A 26,007-nucleotide genomic window follows, 5' to 3' on the forward strand; every position below is an offset into this window, starting at 1 on the left:
CCTACACTGACTACACAGCAGAAGCAAGAAAAATGCTCAATGTGAGTCAAATCTTCTAGAATCCAAAAATCCATGTTCTATGTTTATAATAATGGTGATAAGAACAACGACCACTTACTAAATGGCCCCTGTGTGCCACTTGGTGGTGTGTAGCTCTAATTCCCATAGCCACTCTTCAAAGTGAGTAAATTATACCCATTTTACAGAAAAAGATATTGCAGATCAGAGAGGTAAAATGGATTTTTATTAGTTACACAGCTAATAAGTGAGGAAATTGTGGCTTGAATTCAGGTATGTCTGAATTCCACTGTGACTGCTCTTTGAAAGCACTTTCTACTATACCACCCTATCCAAAAATGGGAAGGGACATGAAAAACTTAATTTGGGAAATATTTAGGGCAGACCATTTGTACTAAACGGATTTATTCAGATAATTAAAACTTGTGATTATAGCTCTAATTAAAGTTAACTCAGATAATTGGTTGTTGTATTTGTGACTGTGCAATTAAGAGTCTTCTACATAATTGCAGGGTTTTCGGTATCATAGTTTCCATTTATTAACTGCATGAAAATCAGAGCTTTGCTCTACTGGGCTCTGGTCTACGAAAGGCTATGATGCAGCTTTTAGGGTCTTGGGGCCTAAGACCATGACCTGTGATACCAACAGCAGGGTCTGGGCTCAGCCCCATTTAACATGTCTTTGTCTAGAAGTCAATGAACACCTTATCTTTGAGCTCTTACGGCCTACACTGTTGTCCTGAAAACTCCTAGCAGCATGTACCTGGAGAAAAACTGGCAGCAGTGGTCCTCATGTGTTAATTACACTTGCGAAGTCTATTATGCATAGAAAGGGCACCTGCTGGCAGTGAAAATGACTAGAATCCGCCCTTCCTGCGCAGTGAGTAAATTGAGAGTTCATTTCTACAGGAGATAATAGTTTTCAGATTCCATTTCGTGTATCCCCTGCATGGGGACGTACTTAACATTTAAATCATCTGCAGAAGAACAAACCTCCTTCAAATTTACATGTTTCAGGCTCCTAGCACTTTACTTAAAATGCTAGTTATCCCTGCTGGCTCTTACCATCAAGGATTAAACTCTATGGTGGTAAAAGTCACAGAACACAATAGAATAAAGTTATTAGCATTGACTCAAATTTCATGACATTTGTAGTTTCTGACCAAAGCAGTGGTAGCAGGCTGAAGGTGATCAAACCAAGCCTTGACTGGAAGATCTGTTTTTTCCTCTTGGGGTCCCTCATTTCATCAATCTTACATCTTGCAGTGAACAGACAGACACTAATCCCCACCAGCCCACAGTCATCCTTGGAGAAATGTCAAAAGTTCTGTGATGAAAACAAGTGACCCAGAGGAAGAATGCTCTCACACACAAGGAGAAACTTTCAATATGGAGCTTCATCACAAAACTTACTCAGGCAAAGATCTTGAGTTTGAGTTTCTGGAGTGCAAATTTGGGATGACAAGGGCTTACCAGCTCCCTTGCCAAGTCTTCACTTGTAAAAGAGACCTGGGGATGACTGCCCTGGGTCAGACAGTGACACAGTCTGGGAAAGTGATAGAGTTGGAGATAAGGAAAGGAGGATCTTGGATTGGCTTTCACAGAAAACAGGGCAACAATGGGTAGATCCTCTATGTAAATACAAGAGAGGCAGCAGCTGAAAGAACCATTGGTTAGAATAAACATTGATTTTTCAAAATAAATCTTTTCAATGATTAAAACCACTCCCCTTTATTGTAGAAATACTAGAAAATATGGAAGATAGAGTAAAAAGCATTAAAAAATTCTGGGACCAGGAAATGAATGGTTATGTCACTGGACTCCCATGTACTTGAACACAGCTTGAGTCTCAGACCCAATGACTTAAAACTCATGCTAGGTGCATGCGCATGCGAGCCCTAGATCCTGAGAGGAGAATGGAAGAGAAGGGATTGCAGAGTGTTCATCCTCCAGGGGGTGATTTCTCCCTTTCTGTTTCTCTGCCTCTCTAGTGCATGCATCCTATAGCAAACATCTCTTAAAAGAAAAAAAAAATGGAAAAATCCTATCCCTCTTCCATGCCACAAGTCACTGTTAAACATTTTGGTGTATTTCTTTTCAGATTTATGCCTCTCTCTATATATATTTAATTATTGTGTTGTGTGTATATATAATTATTTGTCTATATAAAAATGAAATTGTACAGTTCATAAGGTCTATACAAGCAAATTACTAGCCCTCCTGGGCCCTGATTTACTGATCTGTGAAGTGGATCTAATCATACATGCCTGGTAGGATAGTCAGAAGAATGAGATGAAATCAGAGACAAAGGGGATGGCCTAGCAGCCGAGGCCCAGGAGATACTCTGGAATGGCAGCTACTGGCATCACTGACGTTACTGACAGAGCATTTCTCTCTCCCTGGTTCTGGGAATGTGAGCTGCTAGCTTCACATCAGCTCACACTCTAGCATCCCAAATTTCCAAGTAACAGAAAGCTATAGTCATATGACCTGGCAGAGGGACCATGTACAGCCACTCTCCTAGCTACTGACCCCCAAACACAGGAGCCCACTGGGGTTCTGACCTAAAGTGCCACATTGAGACCACAGGCGAGTCCACCCAAGGAACGCTGAGGTTGCCCTTAAGGGCTAAGTCTGAGATGTGGTGTGTAGGGGTATGTGTCTGTCCACGTGGGAACCCCAAGGCATGCGTTTATGGGGAGGGGACTTATATCTGTGAAGGGCACGTGCCCAGCGTGTGTCTGTGGAAGGAGAGGGGATTGGCCAAAGGGTCTCTGTGGTAAGGGAGCTGGGTGTCACTGTGAGTCTGCTTCGAGGAACATGTGTCCTCTTTCTACCTTCCTACCTTTTCTCTCTGTCCCTCTTGTTCTCCCTTCCACCTTCCTCAAGTATGTTTTGGTTTTTCTTTCTCTCTAGCATCCCTCACCTCCTTTCCCCTCTCTGAGCATCAGTGTCTGCCTCTGCCCAGCCCCCTAACCTTTCATTCAAACAACAAACCCCAATGGATCACGAACATGGTTCTCTGCTTTGAGATACACAGCAGTGGGAACAAAACAAGATAGCTGGTTCAGAAGTGCAAAAAGAACATGACATTTAAGCAAAGGTCTAGTTTGAAGAATGGGGAACCTGAGCACATTAACAGAGAGAGAAGGGAGGCAGTGGAAAGAGATGTAATGACACCAGGGAGAACTGAAGTCTAGATGGGTTCCAGAGAATCCTCAGCAGACAGAACTCAGCAGTCAGGTCCAAGAGCCTGCACCAGGCCATGGCAGTGAGGATAGGAGTGTACCAGTCTTTACTTTGAAGCCTGGGAGCAGAGGAAGAGCTTCAAGTGAACAGGGGTGGTAGGAAAGGAGAGGACAGACAACAGCAAGCTGTAAGCTTTGGGATGGTAGGAATTCAGTCATAGGAACAAAGACCCCATGGCTTCTCCTCACCAGAACGGGGTGAAGGCCATGCCAGAGCCTGTGCATGGTGAGGGGGAGTGAGAATGCAGGGTGGCTGCAGGGGAGGAAGCAAGCTTAAGGTAACAGAACCACTTTCTAGCAGATGCTCTCTGCAATGGCTTTCTGACTTCTCCAGCAGGATGTGACAGAGGAGGAGCAGAAAGAGGATACTAGGGATGCCCAGGGACCATGGCAAGTCTAGAGAAGCAAGGGCCTGTAAGGAATTGGTGGAAAAGCCCCTCTTTCCTGGATCTAAGCAGCTTGAGTGAAGACAATCTATTTGTGTGTCTGTCTGCTATATCTCTTTATTTAAAGCCCTTGTGATCAAAAATGATTCTCATCTGTCTTCCCTGCACTTAGTATGGTGCCTGAGACCCAGCAAGCAAGACTCAGTAAAACTGCATGAGTTCACAAAGGTCCAGAGCGAGGAAGAAAGCAAAAAAGCCAGAAGGGAGGTAGAATGGAGAGGAAGCCATAGATGGGAGGTGAGCAGGAAAATGTGGCAAAGACACAAGAGCATTTAGGAGAAAAGGAGAAAAGAGGTGGCTGAGAAGGAAGTCAGAACCACAGGGGAGAATTTGAAGCTGGAGATGTGGGAAATCAACAAGTTTCAGGTGGTTAAATGACACAAGATATGTCACTCTGCTCGGTGGCTTCTCACCCTGAAAAACAAAGTAAGGAGTAAGTTCTAGGATTTTTAGCTCTCTACAAATAAGGAAAGAGATGGAGAGAGGCAGTCACTTGCTCTGAGGTGTGCATCTGGGCAGTAATGGAGCTGAGAAAGGGACTCAGACATCCTTCTACTCACCGCAGCCCCAGACGTGCTGTGCTGCTATGTGGCTCTCTATAGATGCAAAAGGCAGCAAATGGGGGCCGGCAGGTGGTGTGGTGGTTAAGGCACTGGATTCCCACATGGCTAACAGTAATTCAAGTCCCTGACCTGGTGACTTGAAGGTCATGCCAGGCGTCTGTGTTTATATGCCCAAAATCTCAAGGGGAGAATGGAGGAGAAAGGACTGCAGTATGGCCATCCCCCCTGGGGAGTGAGTGATATCTTTCTTTCCTTCTCTCTGTCTCTTTCTGGGGAGCACATGTGCCCTGTGGCAAGCAAACACACACACACACACACACACACACACACACACAGAGGCGGCAAATGTGAGCTCAGGCGGCAAATGTAAAAACAGCAGGGAACAAGGGAATGAGGGAAGGAAAGGAGACATGGACATCTAAACAAATGGGCAACAGAGAACTTGGAACAAGGAGATGACAATGACAGAGTGGTGAAGAAAATGCCGAGGTGCTGTGCTAAAAGCCAAATGACAGAATGGAACATGCACCAAGCCATGGCAGTGGGAACAGGACTCTAAATCTTCACTTTGGAGACTGGGAGCAGAGGAACAGCTTCAAGTGGAGAGAGCTCAGTACTCCTGAGAGTCCCCAGTGGGAGAGGAGAGACTGGGAGAGGTCCTCGGTTTTGAAGATACTCCCTGAGAAAAAGTGGAAACCAAAGTATTTAAGGTACAAGGCAAATTTGTTATGAGGAGTATATATCCTCATCCTTTTCTAACTGTAAACACAGTAATACCTCTCTACCTGCTCCAGAATGGATGACAAATAAAATCTAGAGCAGCAGAACCTGGAGGCCATCATTAACTGAAAATAATTTCCAAGGTATAAGGAGACAGAATGGCCAAAATGTGAGGCCCAGCCACCTGATGAATCGAAAAGAAATGTAAAATAAGCCAGGATTATATACACAGCATATGGTGGATAAGCCACCGCCCCTTTATATCAGAAGAGGTGGGAGCAGGGCAAAGATAAGAGACCTACCTTGACAAGGTGGAAGAAAGCAAGATCTGGGCCAACACACTTGGCCTGATACACAAGAGAGGGCCATGGGTTTTACCTGACGGCCCTGAGCTGCATCTTTATTCTACCTGTGGCTTCTCGGGAGGACAATGAACCGTCCACGTCCCAATTAGGAGTGACTGCAGAATGCTGGGAAGCTGCAGGGACCATTTGGCTACCGGTGTGAGGCTTTTCAATGAGATGACCACAAAGGTGACTGGAGATACTCACAAGAATCAGGACTGATCTGGACCCAATCACTACGAACTAATGTCATGGCGTCATCTATTTTTAAGTGACAGGGCTGTGACCGCTCAAGTGGATACCTTTCTCCTAATGCTCTCCATCTCTGGCAGGGAGTGAGTGCTGTTCCCTACATTTGCACTGTGCTTGCCTGTCCACTTGTCCCACCTCAGCTGTTGGAGACAATGTCTTCAATCACAGTACACTACAGAAAGAAACTGTCTGTAAGGCAAATGGATCCCAATCAGCTGCAGAGTCATTTTTGGTAGTTCATTGAAGACAGATAGTGAGGACAGTGATGCTTCTGCAGAAAGATTTATTGAGCACCTACCACAAGCCAGCTTTTCTACAGGGTGGACTTTCATCTTTATATAACAAGGTGCTGGACAACTCTGTATCGTAGATGAAGAAGCAAAGTTTAAGCTCAGTGACTTGACCAAGGAGGCTGACTCCAAAGCTTCCTGTCATCCCTCATCCACAATATAGTTCCCTAAACAGCAAAATTCTCACTAAAAATCTTCAGAGCGTTTTGAAGACTGGCTTGTGCTCCCAAACCACACTGCAGAGCAAGTCACAGAACATGCCAGGGCATGGCTGAAACTTGAAGACCTTGGGGACCTTGGCTGTTCCTGTCACGAGTTTCCAGTTTGTCTTAGGCAAATAAAAAATTCACAACCTCTTGGTGCTTTGGTTTCCCCAAACTGAGGAATGAGAAAAGCATTACCTACTCTACTGAACTCTTCAGAATGCCATGACATATATGCAATCAGGTGATCTCAAATCCGTGCCATTTTGAAGTTGGTGTTTAATTTAGAGGCACCAACTGGATCACATGTTACAGACCTCGCATTCGTGCTCAGGGTCTGGCAAGGTGAGGCCCAGGGCGGGGTGAAGCTGAGGCAGGGAGCGGCAGCCTTACCAGCAGTAGTCCAGCAGGTGTGGCGGCAGCACGGGGATGTAGACGTGCTGCCAGTACATGGGGTAGAGCATGGCCGCGGCCCCGTGGATGCAGGCAGTCAACTGCAACGGAAGCACACCAGAGTCAGAGCTCAACGACCGAAGGAGCGGACACCACCACTGGATTCCAGCAGTAAACGGAACACGTACACGTGGACATATTTAAAATGATAAAAGCTGACAGATCTGGGGAAATAATCCTAAATGAACTCAATCACCCTAATTCAAATTTACTAAGAGCTCTGTTTTTCAAATATCAATTTTCTCCCAATTATGCAGCTAATGCACACTTATAATAGAGAACTTAGAAAATGGAGAAGGGATAACAGAAAATAAGAGCAACCATCTGAAGATTATTGAACTATTTCGTAAGTGTTCATCTTTCCTGTTCTAATAAAATTAGGATTACTATAAAACTTTATTTTTTTTTTAATTGCCAGAAGGTGTATATGTTTGCCAGAGAGACAGAGGACATGGGGAGCAGGGGGAAAAGACATCTACCAATGGGGCATAGTCATACCAAAATCTCTTTTCCTCTATTTCTCCATCTTGTCAGGGTTCTAGACACATATGCATGCATGCCTGGCATGTTTTAAAAGATTCTGGGGCCAGGATTCAAACTGTGGTCAGTCATGTGGGATATATATCCCTTAATCACATCTACGGAGCCAGTTTAGGATGATAGTAAATAGCACTATTCCTTTGCTTTTTTATTTTTTAATTTTTTAAATTATTTATTATTGTTGTTATTTTAAAGTGCTATAGGGCATGTGTGCTCATCAGAGAGGGACAGAGAGAAAGAAGCAAAGTGAGAAAGCAGGCTACCAGGTCCAGGACTTGAACCCAAGATGGCCATGTAGGAGTCTAGTTCCTTGACCTCCACACCACCTGTTGGTCCCTCTTCTTTGCTCTTTTAAATTAACATTTTTTGAATGCCATTTGCCTGAATCTTTAAATATTCTTTAAAAATATAACTTCTAATGATACTCAATGAATTTCCCATATTATACTTATTCTTCTACCATTAAGCTTAATCCCATCAAGTCAGTAACTTTTATAAATGGCTCTTTCATGTAGAATTCTGAACATTAAATATTTTAATGCACTTAATAAATGTAATAAATATCATAAATGTTACTATAGGGACCAGCAGTTAGCATAATGGCTATGTCGCTGAACTCCCATGTAGTCGACTGCAGTTTGAGTCCCAGACCCAGTGACTTTTAGTTATGCCATGTGTGTGTGCATGTGTGCCCAAGATCCCGAGAGGAGAATGGAGGAGAAGGGATTGTGGCATGGTCATTCCCCCTGGGGGGTGATTTCTCACTTTCTGTCTCTCTCTGTTTTTCTGGTTAGTGCATGTGCCCTATAGAAAAAAAACCTCTCAAAAAAAAAAATTTACCATAATAAATAAATAAAGGATGGAGGTTCTTCACACTCCCCAGCCATGTATGAATGGCTTCCTGCCCCTCTCAGCACTATGCACTGTAGGCAAGTTAGCAGCTTTGAAGATATTTTTAAGTTTTTTTTTTTTAATTTCTTCTATAAGATAGACAGAAAGTGCACATTCCCTACAGAGTCTTGACACCGTGACTACCCCAGCCTCAGCCAGCACCAGATCACGAGCATGCATGGGCCCAGCATACTCAGGGAGGTCTCAGAATGTAGACCCGGAACCTTTCCAAGTGGGTCAGCTTTGTAGAATGATGTGTCGTCTGACTCCTCAGTCACTTTAAAACTGTATCGATCTTTTCTTTTAGTTCCTCTGACCATGACTTACGGTGAACATTTTCTCATATGATTTTTAAAAAGAATTATTTTATTATTATTATTGTTATTATTTTTCATATGAGGGGGAGAATGAAAAGCAAGCTGCTAGGTCCGGGACTTGAACTCTGGTCAGCTATATGGGAATTCCAGCACCTTAATCACCATGCCACCTGCTAGCCCCCTTCATATGATTCTTGATCGCATTTCTTAGGTAAATGTTCTGTTCATAGTCTTAGTGCACATTTTGAACATAAGTATTCATTTTTAAAAATTGATTTATAAGCAGGCACAGATGATACATGAAGTATACCAATGCTTTGTAATGTTTTTGAGAATAATTTTGAGAATAATTTATCCTTCATTTTCTTTGAATTTCTGGGTGAAGAGGGGGTTTAAATAATTGTGTAGCTTGGGACCAGAAGATGCCATAATGGTTACATCACTGGACTCCCACATAACCAACCATGGTTCAAGACCTGGACACAGAGGCTTGAAATTCATGCTGGGTGCATTTGCATGTGTGTCCAAAATTCTGAGAGGAGAATGGAGGAAAAGGGATTGTGGCATGGCCATCACCTCTAGGGGGTAATTTCTTGCTTTCTGTCTCTGTCTTTCAGGCGAGGACACACACCCTATAGCAAAAATCTCTCTTAAAAAATAATAAAAAATAATTGTGTAGATGAATCTTTTCCTTTATGATAGTTTTACTGCCTTTATTCTGAGAAAGTCTTCTAAACTTTTCCCTAGCATTTAACTCTTTAATACATCTGGAATTAATTTAGGTTTAAGAACTGAGATGAGAATTTATTTTTTCCAGTTAATCAATTGCTCTGGCACTGTTTACTGACTGGTCTTTCCTCTCCTATTCTTTAAATATGTCCTCCTATTTTGTATTCTTTTTTCTACTTTTAAAGAGCTACAGATTTCTGTAATCAGCATCTAATACAGTTAAAAGTTTAGAAAACGAAGATAACATAGAGGGATACGGCTGCTACAAAATCTAACGAAAAGAAGGGGAAAAAAAAAAATCCAACCTTTGGTGATATAGCTACGAAGTGACAAAAGCCAATAACACATGTTTCTCTCTGTCTTTTTTCTTTAATGTTTCTTTGGTTTCTGGGAAGCCTGTTCCCATGAGGACTTTGCTTCTTTTGGAAGCTGTTAACTGGCCTTTGCTGACAGAAGGACATTTACGTGGCAAGAGTGACGTGCCAGGGCCCAGTTAAAAGAATCCCAGAGGTTAGTGTAGCACGAATAGCTTTAAATTGGACCTTCTCCTCTGGTTCACAGTTGTGAGCACTGTGTGTCACACCAGGGCTGCTCCTCCGCACGCCCTTCCTCCTTCTAGACCCTGCTCTTAAATCAGATACATGCCTGAGCAGGAGACAATCCAGCAAGCACTACAGAGTCATTCCAGCAACCCACAAGGACTGGAGGTTTAACTCGCCCCATAGGATCTATTTCACTAGGTTCCATATGCAGGAGGCTGTCAGTATATGCATGATCAATCCCTTCAGGGTTCCTTATTGATGAGAAGTTCTGTCTGGTACTGTGAATGGGAAGCGAACCAGCTTTACTCCAATTCCACCCTGAAGTCAGGCTGGAGCGTTACACTGGCCCTGGGGCCCAGCTCTTTCTGCTCAGTCTTGAACTCACTGCCAGGGTGCTCCTCCTAGAGAGCAGGTCTAATCACACCACTTCCTACTCCGGAGTCTTCGGAGGAATGTCTGGAACAGGATGACTCCACCAGCTCCTGGTCTACCAGCACAGCTTCTCCAGCCACAGTCTCCACTACCTTCTTCAAGTTTATCCATGGAACAGGTCATGTGCGGACTTAGGGATAGTTATGTACTCCTTTTCCTTCCTCCGTCTTTCCACCTTTCCTCCAGATAGGATGTGTGGAACAGGGGTAGGCCCAGATATGTGCCCCTGGCAAACTCCTCCCTCAGGTCTCGGAGCACTGCCTTCCTCCTCAAAGCCTTGCCTGGCATAAGCCCCATCATCAGCTGGACTAGACCTGTCTGTGGTTTCCTGTAAAGTACAGAAAGACCCTGTCTCTCTTCATCACCATGTTCTTAGGGACACAGCATATATAAAGTGCTAGTTAATATGATGTGTCCTGAATAAATAAAACAATTCCTACCTAGGACACATTCACAAAATTAAGCTAGTGATTTGGCTTTTAATAGTACTGTACCAACACTTTTTATGAATCTTGGGGGAGGGGGTGGTGCTGCATGACTCAAATTCCAAAACTATTAATAATGGCAAGCTGAGATACACAGTGTGCCACTTTTGGAAAAGCAAGCCATTCGTTCATCTATCCATTTAGTCAGCAATATGCCTACTCTATAACACAAGAAATAAATAAACAGAAGCATTTCAGAATCTGTATGGTGCCATCTAAACATAAGGTAGCATTACCACATGACTTAATTTGTAATTCTTTTTGAAAAAGTCACGCAATAGAATGGTCCTAGTTATGACAGAACGTGATTACCTGACTCATTTTAGCTTAAATAGGTTTGGGCCAAATTTTTATTTTAGCCAATAAAGTAGCAGAGATCTTAACTTCAGCCAATGTTTTTTTTTCATGTCTCCTTAACCTCTTAAAAACAAAACAAAAAAAACTACCAAGCTAAACACAAAAATGATTTAAAAATTACTTAGCCCTTATTTAAAAAAATAAATACACCAGACTTTAAAGATGTTTCATCATTTCATTAGGGAGTTTCCTAAGCGCCAAATCTCTGCAATTGGGGTAAAATGCATTCATTCATTTGATGAAGAAAACAAACAAAATGGAATTGTTTGGCTCTTTTCAAAGTACTAATCACATAAACTATGTGCATCGTCACTTAAGAATAGTAGAGCTAAGCTGATTCCAAGAAAAGTCTTACTACATACCTATGCTTAACCAGAACTAGCATATAGGTCCTATAAAATATTATTAGCTACTTGTTTTTAAAATAACTCTAAACCCCATTTCTGTAAGTGTCCAAAAGGCCTATGCTTTTTCCTCACAGAATAGAAAATTTAAAAGTAATGAAAGTATACAATTTGGAGTGTAGTCAACAAAGGGGTATTGTGAATATTTAATTGAAGTGCAAGTTGAGGAAAATGATCCTATCAAAATCTCACTCAGTGGGAGGATAGAAAGATAGTATGTGTAAAATTTGCCCAAAGTCATTAGTCACAATGAATATTCATCAGAAGCCAATTATCAATCCCATTTAATGACACCCCAAAAGATTTTGCCCTGAAGCAGCTGAATAGTCTAAGACTCCAGACAAAACTAGACAAATTATACAGCCAACAGCCAGTCTAGCCAGGACACAGATTGTAAAGTAAACCACTGGTGGGTTTTGGAACACACTTTAGCAAATTCTGTCCTCAATTAAAGGTGCACAAGGTCAGTTATATCTTGGAGCTTTCTATATGATTCCATTAGTTTTCTTTGAGGCAAAAGGAGAATAGGGAACAGGCAGCAAGGGGAGGCTGCAAATGGAGACTGATCAATGAGAGAGCTGAAAAAAACCACAGGAATATCTTTTATTTTTTTAAATTTAAGATATTTCTGAGATATTGCCCAGATTATCACAACCTTAGATTCCACTGCCTCAGCTTATACCCTTGCACTTAAAAAAGGAATAAAAATAAGAATTGTCTCCTAAAAGAAAGAAAGAAAAAGAATCCCAGGTACGATGTTGGGGATTTAGGAACTTATATTGTTTTAAGAAAATATGTGAGAACTGGCATACACATGTACTCATCACCATATTTCACAGATAAGGAAACAGTCTCAGAGGTGAAACTACTTGCCCATGGCCACATTGCTAGTAAGTGACAAAACTGGGTCTCACATCCAGGGCTGTAGACCCTAATGACTACTGTATTTCCACAATGTATAAATGATCTCAAAAACTGCTTGAGTGTCAATCCTGTGCCATGCACTGTGTTGAGGACTCTTGAACAGATGAGGCATTGTCCCTTTTGGTATGGCCAAATTATGGAGACATGCATTTGCCTTACTGTTAGATGGCCAAATATCTAGAACAAAAATACCAATAATAGAAAATAATCATTTTAAAAGTAAACACTAATTTTAAAGCTCTGATCATTTCCTGGGAATTTGCTACAGTTAGCTAAGTTGTTCTTGTGTCTTCAATCCCCAGGAAATTTTAGACAATGAATAATCCTCCTCAAAGGAAAGGTTCACATCCCATTTTGAGCACATGTATTTGGTCTTGTTTTCTGTTATGTTCCCTTTCATGGACTTGCCTGCAGTCAACCTTCCACGGTCTTTTTGACTTGAGCAAGCCACTTCTGCGGGGTCTCGATTTTCCCCCAAATTTAAAACAAGAGGCCAGACTACAAGATCTCCATGGCCCCTTCCAGCTTTGACAACTTAGGATTCTAGATGAGGTTGCCATCCTTTGACCTGAAGAAAGCTCCTCCTCTGCCCCAGGTTACCTTCTTCAGCTACACTAACAAAGCAAAAGGAAGTCAGGGTCTATCTCAAGTAGGTCTTGCTTTCTCATTTCTGCAGCTAAAGGGCCCACCTGGAATTCATGAGCTATTTAGAACCACCACCTTTCAGCTACTCATTCCCATCACTTGACTGTGGACGGCACAACCCTCCTCCATGCTTGGCCCCTGGTCTATGAAGATCCTCAGAAGCAGATGATCTTAGGAGACCAGGAATATGAGACTACAGATGTGAGTACCTCAAGAAAGAAGATCACATTAACTGCTTCTCCTTATCTCCTTCTACACTTGACACACAGCAGGTGTTGAGTAAATGTTTGGGGATGTTAGAATGCCTCCAGCTTGACATCACGAAGCATGGCAGACAAGATTACCAGACATTTAACAAACTGCAATTGCTTAACAGATCACAACGAGAACCTGTAAATTTCTTTAAAAGTATTGAGAGTCTAAGTTCTAAAAGCTGGAAAGAGGAAAACATCAGTCACAGGCATTCTTCACATCCTAGAACTCAGAATGTTAGTCAAACTGATATCTGTTCTATAGGATTAGAGGCATTTAGAGGTCTCCTCTGAACCTAAACATAAACTGATAAAATGAAGAGTAGAGAAAAATACCAAATTATTAAATTTAGAGGCAGGTAATTTCTGTCCATTCATTTCAACCAAGGATCATCTTATAGGGGAACAGCTGTAGAAAATGTTATGACTTGGGCAAGTTGTTAGTTTTCTCAATTTAAGAACGAGGCTTTTTACATTTAGTTATAAATCATCTTTGTAGTTATTAGAAAATAAGTGTTGGGCCAGCAGGTGGAGTGGTGGTGAAGGCACTGGACTCCCAGATGGCTGACAGTGGCTTGAATCCTAGACTGGCAGCTTGAAAATCATACCAGGTGTGAATGCCCAAAAATCCCAAGAGAAGGGAGGAAAAAAGATTGTAGCATGGCCATTCCACCTGAGGAGTGGTTTCTCACTTTGTCTGTCTCTCTGGCAAGTACATACACCCTCATGCACACATGCCTGGCATGATTTTCAAGCCTTCAGGTCCAGGACTCGAGCATACAGTTGGCCATGTGGAATCTAGCTGCCTTAACCTCCATGCCACCTGCTGGACTCTATGCTTCTTTTTGAGGAACACTCTCTTTAGTAGCTTTTCTTTTACTTGGTGGAACTCACCTTACCTCCCTTCTTCATTATCCTATGGAAAGGGAAACAAAAACAAAACAAAAACCCTGACATGGAATCAAGTAGCATGCCTTCCGCAAGAGCCACATCATCTGGTCAAGAGGAAGCTTTCTCAGGCACCTGCCCACCGACTTAATCACTTCTCCCCTTCCTTTTTTTTTTTTTTTTTTAAAGGCTACCTACTAGCTAGAGTAATTAGAGTGAGTTATTAACCAGGGCAACAAGCTTTCTGTGCCAAGATTCGACACTTCAAAACATCAAAGCAACTAAAACTACCAAAGAAAAGCTGTAGCTACCAAAGCAGAGGCAGAATCTATAGCAGGCAAAGCACACTGTACAGAAAGAGCTTTCTTTTCGTCTTTACAATGAAAAAGGTGAGGTTACATGGGGCTTGATAATAAGTCATTTAAATACAGGACAGCAAGTCCAATGTGCTGCAACTCCTCCATTTAATGTCTCTAACAGACATCACTGACCGAGAGAGGGGCTGGGATATGGCCCGAGGCGCCCTCCTGACACGCAAGCGTTGTCAGTTAGTCAGGGTTGACATTCAAGACAAGTATCTATTTGCCACCTCGGGTCTAGGTATCAGTGGATATTTACATTTCTGTGAAAACATTTCTAAGATTATAATTTACATTTAGCTAATGGCATTATACTATTGCTTTAATGACGAATCTTTTTTTTAAAGCATAACTGAACATGGAATCATGATTACTTATCTGTTAGGTGTCCATACAGAGAGAGAAATTAAAGAACATTCAGGTGGTGAGTTACTGAATTTGCATGTATAGGAGAAAAGTGTTAGCTTTTCTTAGATTTTTGCTGATAAAGCTACAATACAATTACCAACATGACCACTTAATTAGAATTTACTAACTACCAAACACTGAGAACAGGGCTTTATATACAGAGATATTGTAATCTTTACAACAGCCCATGAAGGTAGGTAGCATCATTGTACCCGCCTCCCAGATGAGGAAACTAAGGTTCCTTGACGTTAAGGAACCCATGCAAGGTCCCAGCGCTGGTGGCAGAGGAAGGGTACAAACCTAGGGAAACAGAGCTCCCAAATCTGCTCTTGGTGCTCAGGAAACTGCCTCTATGTGCTGCTCTGTATTAATCCAAGGATTACTGAGTATCTACTATGTGTACACGCCATGCCCTCAAGCAATTTAAAATAGAGGAAGGAAGATCAAAATGCAAACAATCAACCTCAACACAAAAGCATTATGAAAGAGGCACCATAATAGAGGTTCAAGTGTGTTAGCACATAAAGAAGGAATCATTAATTCTGCCTGGGGCAAGAATCAGGTCTGATTCAGAGAGAGAGGCTTCAGGCAGACAGGGCCTGGAAAAATTAAGAGGAAGCTGCTGGTCCTCCTCCCTCCTCAGAGGCAGCCAGGTATTAAAGGGGGGGTCAGATAAACACTGCAGCTCTGCAGGCCACTCAAGGTCTATGTCATGATGACTGGGAAGAGTTGAACAAGAAATGACCACTTGGGACCAGCTGTTAGCATAATGGCTATGTCACTGGACTCCCACAAAGTCAACCGCAGTTCGAGTCCCGGATCCGGTGGCTTAAACTCACGCCAGGCGCGTGTGCGTGCGTGTCCAAGATCCTGACAGGAGAATGGAGAAGGGATTGCGGCGTGGCCATCCCCCCTGGGGGATGATATTTTGCTTTCTGTCTCTCTGTCTCCATCTGTCTGGCGAGCACACGCGCCCTATAGCAAAAACCTCTAAAAAAAAAATAAAAAAAAGAAATGACCACTCAGTCAATGACCTAGTGACTAGGCAAAAATGGGTAGGTATGCAAAACTTGGTAGGAGTTGCCATGACTATTCTCTGTTGCCTGGATTCATTCATATCCACTACCACCAGTCATATTCAAAACTTCCCCAGGATCTCCATCACTCTCCTTGCTTCTACAAGTCAAATTGGAATTTATTGTCCTGCAAGGATCAGATGCAGCAGCAAGATTTACTGAATGAGGAGTATAAGCAGTGAGGCACTTGGCAATGCTCTTCCATATTTATACCATTGAATCCTTTTGACAGCTCTGAGTTGGTATTAATACTATTTCCATATTTATAGAAGAGGATAGAGAGACTCAGAGTGTCCAGTAACTTGCTCAAGACTGGAATGAAGACCAAAGAAGATCAAGTATATGGCAACAGCAAATACTGAACAAAACCACTCTAACTTGAGTTTGACGTTCCCTCTTCTAGCCCTGCTTTTCCTCTTTTTTGGGAAATATACTACCAACAGGGCTGTCCAATGCACCTATCTAATAGACTCTTTGTAGTTTTCATGGCAGCAAAAAGAATTTAAAAAAGGAACTTTCATTGTGTCTGTACCAAACTATGACGGCATGGCCTAATCTAAATCATGCTGCCTCAGTCCCGCCGAAGGTGATCACACTTTCAGCTGGCTGAAAAAAACCCCAGGACATTAGGAGTCCCTGCTCCTTGGGACTTAGCACGTAGAAGGTGCTCAAATGAATGAAAAACAGATGTCTGCCAGAGTGTCATTTAGGGCCTTTCATGTATATCTAGATGTCAGTGACATGAATATTACCCATTAGTGTTTTTTTTTCTTTTTTTGGGGGTCAGAGATTTGATTCTTAAGAGTCATATAAGAAATAAGCTACTGGGGCCAGCCAGGTGGTGTGGTGGTTAAGGTGCCGGACTTGCAAATGGCTAACTGCAGTTCAAACCCTAGATCCAGGGACTTGAAAATCATGCCAGGTGTGTGTGTGTGTGTGTGTGCCCAAAATCCTGAAAGGAAAATGGAGGTGAGGGGATTGTGGCATGGCTAACCCCCCTCCCCAGGGGGTTCTCACTTTCTTTGTCTCTCCCCCTGGCAAGCACACACATCCTAGGGCACACACACACACACACACACACACACACACACAAAGCCATTAGTCCTACAATCTAAGGAATATACAATTTATTTCACAAACTGTCCATATTATTAACTTTCTTCCATGCTCTTAAATGACTAAAAAGAAACATTACCTCTCTAGATCCATTTACACATTAGTACCCTAAATTACAATGGTGGAGGAAGTCAGCATTCCATAATATTACTGAAAAGTTGCATTGATTATATTTAGCTATGTCCTTTATTAGCCAAGGTCATTATCAAAGCTCTCTCAAAGAGAAATATAGAAATAAAAAAAAACTTTTTAAGTGCTAGTCTGTGCTCAAAAATGTCTTCTATGGGACCAGCAGTTAGCATAATGGCTATGTCACTGGACTCCCATGTAGTTAACTGTGGTTCGAGTCCCGGACCCAGCGGCTTAAACTCATGCCGGCGCGTGTACATGTGTGTCCAAGATCCCAAGGAGAGAATGGAGGAGAAGGAATTGCGGTGTGCCATTTCCCCCGGGGGGTGATTTCTCACTTTCTGTCTCTCTGTCTTTCTAAACAAACAAAAAAACAAACAAACAAAAATGTCTTCTAGATAAACTTAATCAGTCCCTATTTTGTAGTCTCAAAATAAAAATGAGTCTAATAATGCAAATAACAGCCACCGAAGAATATTATTTTTGTCTTAGAGAACTCTGTTCAGTGATTCCAAACCTGGCTGTGTAGCAATCATTTGGGGAACCATAAAAAAATACACATTCCATGGTTCTATGCTAGATCTTTGAACCAACGTGCCTGGAGGTAGTGCCCAAGAACCTGCATTTTAAACAAGTTCTCTGGCTGACTCTAACATGATTAATGTATGGTCTGCATTTGGCATCACTAATAATCTGAATCCTGGCCTAGTCCAAAACGTGCTCAATGTTTGCTGAAGCAATGGGGAAAAGGCAGGAGAGGAAGGTTATAACTAGTATGGACACCTTTGCTGGTTGAAGATATATTCAAGTATCACAGATTAAATGCTGATGTTCCATATTATACTATAGTTTCTTTAATATCTCGAGGTTCTTCATTCTAGTTATACTTCAACATGAACAAGACAAAAACCATGAAGAACATAATTCAACAAGCAGTTAACTATATTTATATTCAAAAGCCAGAGAAAAACCTAAGTAAAACATACCAGTCCTTTCTCCTACTTCCTATCGATGGAAGTTCCTTTCATTTATTTCTAACAGTTTTTAATATTCTCTGAGCCACAATAAAATTTTATGTAATGGAGATTAGAGAGGCTGTTATTTCAAAGTTTGGCTGCAGAGTCTTTATTTCATGCCACTTCATTACATTATGTTAAGGATTTCCCTCTTCACCAAAGGGATTAGTTTTCTTCTCACTTCTTTGAATATTCTTCTTAGGTTGTTAGTGTGAACTAGGTTAATGTCGCTCTTTTTAACATATAAAAGATGAACAAACAAAATGTTCGATTTATTTTATTTTTTTAAAATAAAACACTAAATTTAGACTTAGACTTCTCTGTTTGGTAAGTTTCCAGTTACAAGGTCTTGGCTTCCCTTGAGCGCAGTTTGAAACAAAATAATGCAGTTTGTTCCTACGGCTGGAACATGCCGAGTGGAGTGTGTGCAGGCAAGGAGGCCTTGGCTCTGCTCCAGTGTTTCAAACCTCCTTAAACTGCCACTCTCGTCTCTGCTTCAAGGGCTGCAGATAAGCAAACAGGATTAGTTCTTTCTGGTCCAGAAGAGTCAGGGAAGCTTTACACATGTGATTCAGGTGCCTAGCCTGTTACTCAGGCTGGCACAGTCATGACAAAGCAGAGCTCATCAGGAAAGAAGAAAAAAAATGAAGCCACATCTGAAAAACTGCCTAGTCCACAAAATGGTCCTTTCTTAGGACACAAGAGCAGGTGGTACTCAGACAGTGGATGCTCTCAGTGGGAATGAGTGGGACAAGATTGGGGAGGGTTGGGAAGTAGCCATGCCCTTACTCGAAAGCTGAAGCATCTATTAGGGGCCAGCCTGAGGGCCCTACTGGGAGACAGAAGAATCAGGCTACCAGTGCTCATGCCCTGCCCAAGTCTCACATTCTCTGGGATTAATTTCTATTTACCTAAATAGGAAGAAAGTGACAGGAAGATGATACTAGTTTTTTTTTTTTTCTTCCCTAAATGATAGGTACCATTGAAAAATAGTAATTCTTTTTATAGTTATAGGGACTATACAAATAATCAGTTGTGTGAGCTCGTGGTAATGATGTGGCCACTAAAGTATGCTTCTTTCCTAAAAGCTTGCTTAAAAAGCCTTCTCTGGGTCCAGCAGAGGTGGTGCAAGTGGTAGAACACTGCTCTGCATGGCTGGTTACCACATAGGGGGCCTGAGTTTGATCTTGGACCAACCTGAACAGGTCAGGCATGGTAGCACACGTGTGTGATCCTTGCTGACTGGGAGGCTGGGGCAGAGGACTCTGACTGTGAGATGCTGTCAGAAGTACATACGTGAGCCTTGCCACAGTGCCCCACATGGTAGCACACTGATCCACAGTGTGGGAAGCCATGTGGCCAAGCCCAGGTTCAGATCCTTAGCCAACCTGAAACACGTCACTGCATGTGCACCCAAGATTCCGACTAACAGGAGAGCTGAGGAAAGGGATCGTGGCATGACAGGACCCCTCTTTGCCTCTCTCACTCTGTCTCTTGTGTATTCACTCTTTCTCATGAAAGAAATAAACAAAATAAAAAAATAAAAAAACCTGTCAGGCCAGCCAGCAGCATGGTGGCTAAGGCTGCTGGATCCCACATGGCTGATGGTGTGGTTTGAGTCCCAGATCTGGTAGCTTGAAAAACATTCAGAGTGCATATGCATGTGTGCCCAAAAGAAGAAATGGAGAATGGATTAAAGCATGACCTTCCCCCATGGGGGATGCCTTCTCATCTCTCTGTCTCTCTCCTGAAAGTACATGTACCCTCTCACAAAATCAACAAACAAAACAAACCTGTCTCTCTCTTGGGGGCAAAGAAAATATGAATCCACTGGATTTTTTAAAAAATGCATTCCTTAGGAAAGCAAATATGCTTTTGTCATCATTAAAATGAATATTAATTTTCAAACTTTCTTGCAGTAGCCCCAAATTATAAAGGAGGCTATTAGGCCAAGGTACACAGGAGCTGGAAAAAACAACAGGGTGCAGGCCACAGTGAGTCATGGAACATGCACCCCAGGAACCCTGCAAGGGTATATCCCCTGCAGAACAGTGCAGGCAGGGCTGGAAAACTGGAGCATGTAACAGCATATAGGAAGACTGGACTGAATCTGAGCACTGTTCCTAGAAACAGAGCTTTGGCTAATAGAGTGAGTAAGCCAGTTAGAAACTCACTCACTGGTCTTCTTTCTGGGGTGCCTAGAGCGGAGGCAGGCACACAGCAAGAGCTCACTAAATCTGAAGTGAAAGCTTAGATATGCATTCAAAGGCAATGGACAAGCTGAGGTTCTTTCTGTCATTTTAGATCTATGGTCAACAGAATCATGCCAAGAATATTTCTCCCGGTCCAAGTATCACAGGGAGCTCATGACGGGTGGAGAGACAAAGAAGGCAGTTAAGAGGGAGCAAAAAGGACATTGGTCTGGAGCCAAAAGTGGTTTTAATTCCATCTTAGACAAGGCACTCCAACTTTCTGGGTACCAATACTCTCACCTGCTGAAGGAGAATAAAGCCAACTAGCTCCTGAGGTTGCTCTAAGAATTTAAATAATAAAATATAATGATAATTGCCTGTCACATAGTATGTGACTCAGAAAGGTTAAGTTGAAAGGGTTTTAAAAGGCTTTGAGGGAGAACTGGGCACGTCCTGCAGAAGGTGCTGAATACGAATCTAAACGAGGGTGTTCTACACATTTACTCTGCAGATGCTGTCAACATGCCTCTTTGGTTGTCTTTATGAGCTAGATAAGAAACTCATTAAATTACTGTATAATCAGGTCTTATTTTTCACCCAAACTAGTATTATTCAGCTCTATCCACCACCATATTCCCTAGAGTTGGCTCTTAAGAATGTCCAAAGTCCCACGGTGGGATGAATGCTCCTAACAACTACCTCTGGCTCCTGTTTCCTCACAAGGGCTCTCCAAGCAGTGTGAGAAGTGGCACCCAATAATCATAACCTGGTCCCCAAGGGAAGCACTTCAAAGGGGCTAAGAGTCACTGTATGTGTAATTCCTAGATGTCTCTCTCCTTCCAGAAGCCAAAACCCCCTTCTCCTGCATCTTAATGACCTACTTGCATGGCCTTCTCTCCTACTAAGAAGTCACTTTGGGCAAGTTAGGAATGGGCTCTTCTGTACAATGGGAATAACAGCAATTTCATGGCAGTGCTGATGGAAACATAGGACATTATCTCTATAAAGGTAGGTCTTCAACCTATCTTTAATCCATAAGAGTTCCAAAAAGCAATATGAATTAAACTATGAAAAGAGGGAAGAAAAATGAGGTCTTTGTACTATAAGATATCACATCGAAGTTACATTAGAGAACAAGATTTAGTTAAGCCTTCCCTATTTATCATTTATAAAGGAAAACAATCAATATACATTAACTGAGCAAAGAGAACAAAAACTTACATTTTTCTTACACAGAATATCACACTGTTATTGACTGAGAAACCCTGAAATGCATATTACCTGACTCTGAACTAAACACTGTGGAGTCTGTCTCTACTGACGCAGTCACTTTCACAGAAGACAGTACTGTGGAGTGTTCAACAGCTTTTATCTTTCACAGGCTTGATGGGTCTGAGGAGCATTAAGCCTACATCTTACCAAATAAAACTGAGAAAAATGTGATTTGTCAGGATATTACAGGCCACATCAGGATCTGTCAAGAGAGGGTCATCAGAAAATACTGGGCTAAAACGGCCTTTGCATTCCCCTTCTCCCCATATAAAAGATAACAAAAAGTCACTCTCAAGGAAATAAAAGGCAACAATTGGAAACCTTTTTAATTCTGAATCTGGAGAAGTCCAAAGGCTTGAATAAGATAGGCCCTGCATCTACAGTGCAGTCAGTAGAAAACTGAACCACAAGACTGGCAGCTATATGACACCTAAGATTCAACAGAGTCGCAGGCCCCCTAGGCCAGAAAACTCTCTGGGAACATGTGTGTCCATAAGCCAGGATCCTGGAGGGCTGGAAGAAGGGGACCGTGGCCTGACCAAGCCCTACAGAGGGTACTTCTCTCTCTTTCTCCTGTATACATGCTCTATCATAAACAACCACAAAACCTGGTATCTGCTCAGCTACTTCATGCCCAGGGAAGCTCCTTGAACCTGATCAGGCTACTACTGATTGCAGGTGACATATAAAAGCCATCCCCACTCTACACACACACACACACACACACACACACACACACACACACACACCAAAATGGTTTGTACTAGCAATTGGTAACATTTAGAACTCAATTAAGAATGAACTATTTGTCGGGACCAGCAGTTAGCGTAATGGCTATGTTGCTGGACTCCCATGTAGTCGACCGCGGTTGAGTCCCGGACCCGGTGGCTTAAAACTCACGCCGGGCGTGTGTGCGTGCGCGCCCAAGATCCCAAGAGGAGAATGGAGGAGAAAAAAAAAAAAGAATGAACTATTTGTCCAAAATCTTTTTAAGTCAAAATAATACATGTTTATAGCCTCAAAAAACTAAAATAAAACAAACAGTAAAGACTTACAATGAAAAGCAACAGACCACTTGATTCTCCTTACCCTCCACTGAAAGTAATAACTGCATACAACACAGGACTCAGCTCTTTATTTCTAAATAATCATTTCTTGGTTTAAAATTGTAAACATTAGAATTCAACTTCTCATTACAGAATTTACTATTTTATTATAAATGTACACATACTGCATGCCAGACCCTGTTCTAAGAGTTTTCTAAGTATTAACTCATTTTACTTTAACTTGCTATTTGGTCTGTGGTAACCTGGACACAAGCTGTTTAGAGAAGGGGTAGGGGCTGAATGCTAACTGAATACAGGAGAGGAGAGGAGAGGAATTAGACAGTAAACAGCTGGCGCTCTTGAGTAAATCTGTTCTAAAAGGGAGAGCAGAAGCAGGACAAAGGGGATATGGGCCAAAGAAGTTTTGTTCTGTTTTTCAGTTTGTGCACTATTATATCATGTTGTTGGGTGCTGCTATATCATGTGGGTATGCTCAGAAGAATGTGCCAAGGAAGAAGCAGGAGAGAAGAGCTTACACTGGAGCAATTTCCTTGAAGTGGCAAGAAAGGAAACCGAAGTGTCATCAATAAGGCATTCCTTGATGCTCTATTCAGACTTGCAATCCGTGCTGTCTTCACTCTTCCTCATCCACTCTCCTCTTCTATATTTTTTACTCCTTAGTACTTAACGTCAGTGACTATACGACGTACCTAACTTAGCTTGTTTACTGGTGTTCTCCCTACAAAAAGCTTCACGAGGACAGGGATTTTTGCCTATTTTGTTTAGTTGTGTTCCCAGTGCCTATGACAATGGCATGATAAATACCTGGGGAATAGGCCCAGCCTGGTGTTTCAGGTAGTAGCGTACTGAAGTACTGGAACGCACGTGGCTAACTGTGTGTTCGGATCCCAGGTTGAGCCAAAAACACAGCTGACATGAGTGTGCCCAAGATGCTGACGAGCTAGAGGGCTGCGGGGAGGTGACTGTGGTATGAGGCCCTGTTAGGGTGCCTATCTCTGTCTCTCTCTCTTCCATGCATGTTAAGGTGCCTATCTCTGTCTCTCTCTTCCATGCATGTTAAGGTGCCTATCTCTGTCTCTCTCTTCCATGCATGTTAAGGTGCCTATCTCTGTCTCTCTCTCTTCCATGCATGTTAAGGGTGCCTATCTCTGTCTCTCTCTTCCATGCATGTTAAGGGTGCCTATCTCTGTCTCTCTCTTCCATGCGTGTTAAGGGTGCCTATCTCTGTCTCTCTCTTCCATGCATGTTAAGGGTGCCTATCTCTGTCTCTCTCTTCCATGCATGTGTGTACACATGCACACACACTCTCTCATAAATAAGTAAACTTTAAAAATGATGGAATAAAATCAAGTATACAAGAAGGGCCTGAGTGAGAGTAAATAGACAGTCATCCTCAAAGGAAAGGTACAGTGGAATGCAGGTTGATGCACATGATAGGGACTCATGCCATTCTCTTCAGAGGGTTTCTGTTAGATGGCTGTAGAAATCCAGTCAGAAATCATTCTCCCACAAAGGTTGAAGACACTGCTTCACTTCTAGTTTTCAGAATTGCCATTGTAAAATCTCAAGCAAGTTTGAGTCTTTTTATTCAAAAACTACTTTGTCTCTATCTCTAATATTCTAAATTTCATGATAGAGGATTTTGGTATCTTCTTTAACTTTAATTGTTTTTTTAGAAATATATACACATAGGGACCAGAAGTTAGCGTAATGGCTATGTCACTGACTCCCATGTAGTCGACCGCGGCTCGAGTTCTGGTCCCGCTGGCTTAAACTCACGCTGGGCGCGTGTGCACGCGTGTCCAAGATCCTGAGAGGAGAATGGAGGAGAAGGGATTGCGGCGTGGCCATCCCCCCGGGGGGTAATTTCTCGCTTTCTGTCTCTCTGTCTATCTGCCTTTGTGGCGAGCACACACACCCTATAGCAAAAACCTCTCCAAAAAGAAATATATACACATATGAAAGTATGTGTATATTTAAACAATGTTTAAAGAAAAAGCTCAAGAACCTCTCAAACTTGGGGCCAGCAGGTAGCATGGTGGTTGAGGTGCTGGACTCCCACATGGCCAACTGAGGTTGGAGTACTGGACATTGGTGGCTTACTTTTTCACTTTCCCTCTCTCTCGGTCTCTCTCTGGTGACCCCTAAAGCGAATTAAAAAAAATAATAATAAATAAAATAAAATAAATAATCCTTTAAAAAAAATCCTTCAAAATATCACCTTGCTCAGGGGTTGGCAAACCACAGTGAAAAGGCCTAACATGGCCTGCTGCCTGCTCTTGTAAATGAAGTTTTACTGGAGCACAGTTGCACCTACCCAAGTTTACCTATCTTAAATTACAAGGTCATAGCCCTGTAATTATGACTGTGGCCTGCAAAACCATATTTATTATTTGACCACTTAGGAAAAATGTATCGATCCTTAACCTAGACAGCTTAAGACAGAATATAGTTATTTTTGATGTCCTTCGTATGTCTCTTTCCTACTATACTTTTTTCCTACCCTGTGAAGAAACTACTACCTAAATGTTGTGTTAATCATCAGGATTTTTTTCTTTTTTGTATTTATATGTATTCCTAAACAATATACCATTTAGTTTCTCTAACTCAAACCTTATATGAATGAAATCATCTCCATAACTTTTCTTTTACTCAGCATCCCATCAAAGACACAATCATGTCAATGATGTAGTTCATTTTAGGTGACACAAGATTCCATTGTACAATGATACCACAGTTTATCAGGCCTCTGTTAACAGTTACATGGACTCAAAAAAAGTTGTTACAGATATTCTTATATATATACATCCCACTATACAGGACCAAGAGATGTGTGTATATATAAGATTCTATCCAGAATCTTGCTGAGTGAGGGACATATGCAAATAGTTTTGTGCCACATATCCTTCAAACAGCAGTACAGGAACTTCTGTGATATACCTCCAATAGAGTATTTGGCTTTGTCACACATCTTTTTGCAAACCTAGTGTTATATTGTTTTAAGTGATATAATAATGGTACATATTTATGGGGTATAGTGTGATTTCTTTTAAAATTTAATTTTATTTACTGTTCCTATTATTATTTTTTAATCTGTTAAATGGCATGTGTGCTCACTAGAGAGAGGGAAAGTGAGAAAGCAAGTCACCAGGTCTGGGATTCAAACCCTGGTAGGCCATGTGGGAATCCAGCGTCTTCACTACCACACCACACCTGCTGGCCTTTGATGTGACTTCTTGATGTATGAATATAATGTGTTATGATCAAATCAGGGTAATTTTCATATTCGTCACCTCAAAAATTTGTTACTACTTTGTGTGGGAAGCATTTAAAATCTTCTCTTTGAGCTGCATCAAATGTATGATCAATTATTAACTGTAGTCACTCTACTATACTATAAAACACTGGAACTTATTCCTCCCTATCTAGC

The 26,007-nt window shown here is 42.0% G+C and overlaps 1 protein-coding gene across 1 annotated transcript in view; it reads right to left on the minus strand.

The window, feature by feature from the left end:
- DENND1A (DENN domain containing 1A) overlaps positions 1–26,007 on the minus strand; it is a 536,048-nt gene that overhangs the window by 247,535 nt on the left and 262,506 nt on the right. The window contains exon 10 of the mRNA XM_027775610.1: positions 6,478–6,578. Within this exon, the coding sequence (XP_027631411.1) occupies positions 6,478–6,578 (101 nt within the window). The remainder of the gene's footprint in view (positions 1–6,477; positions 6,579–26,007) is intronic.

Source organism: Tupaia chinensis, unplaced genomic scaffold (genome assembly GCF_000334495.1).
Source record: "Tupaia chinensis unplaced genomic scaffold, TupChi_1.0 Scaffold000575_1, whole genome shotgun sequence".
NCBI lineage: Eukaryota > Metazoa > Chordata > Mammalia > Scandentia > Tupaiidae > Tupaia > Tupaia belangeri.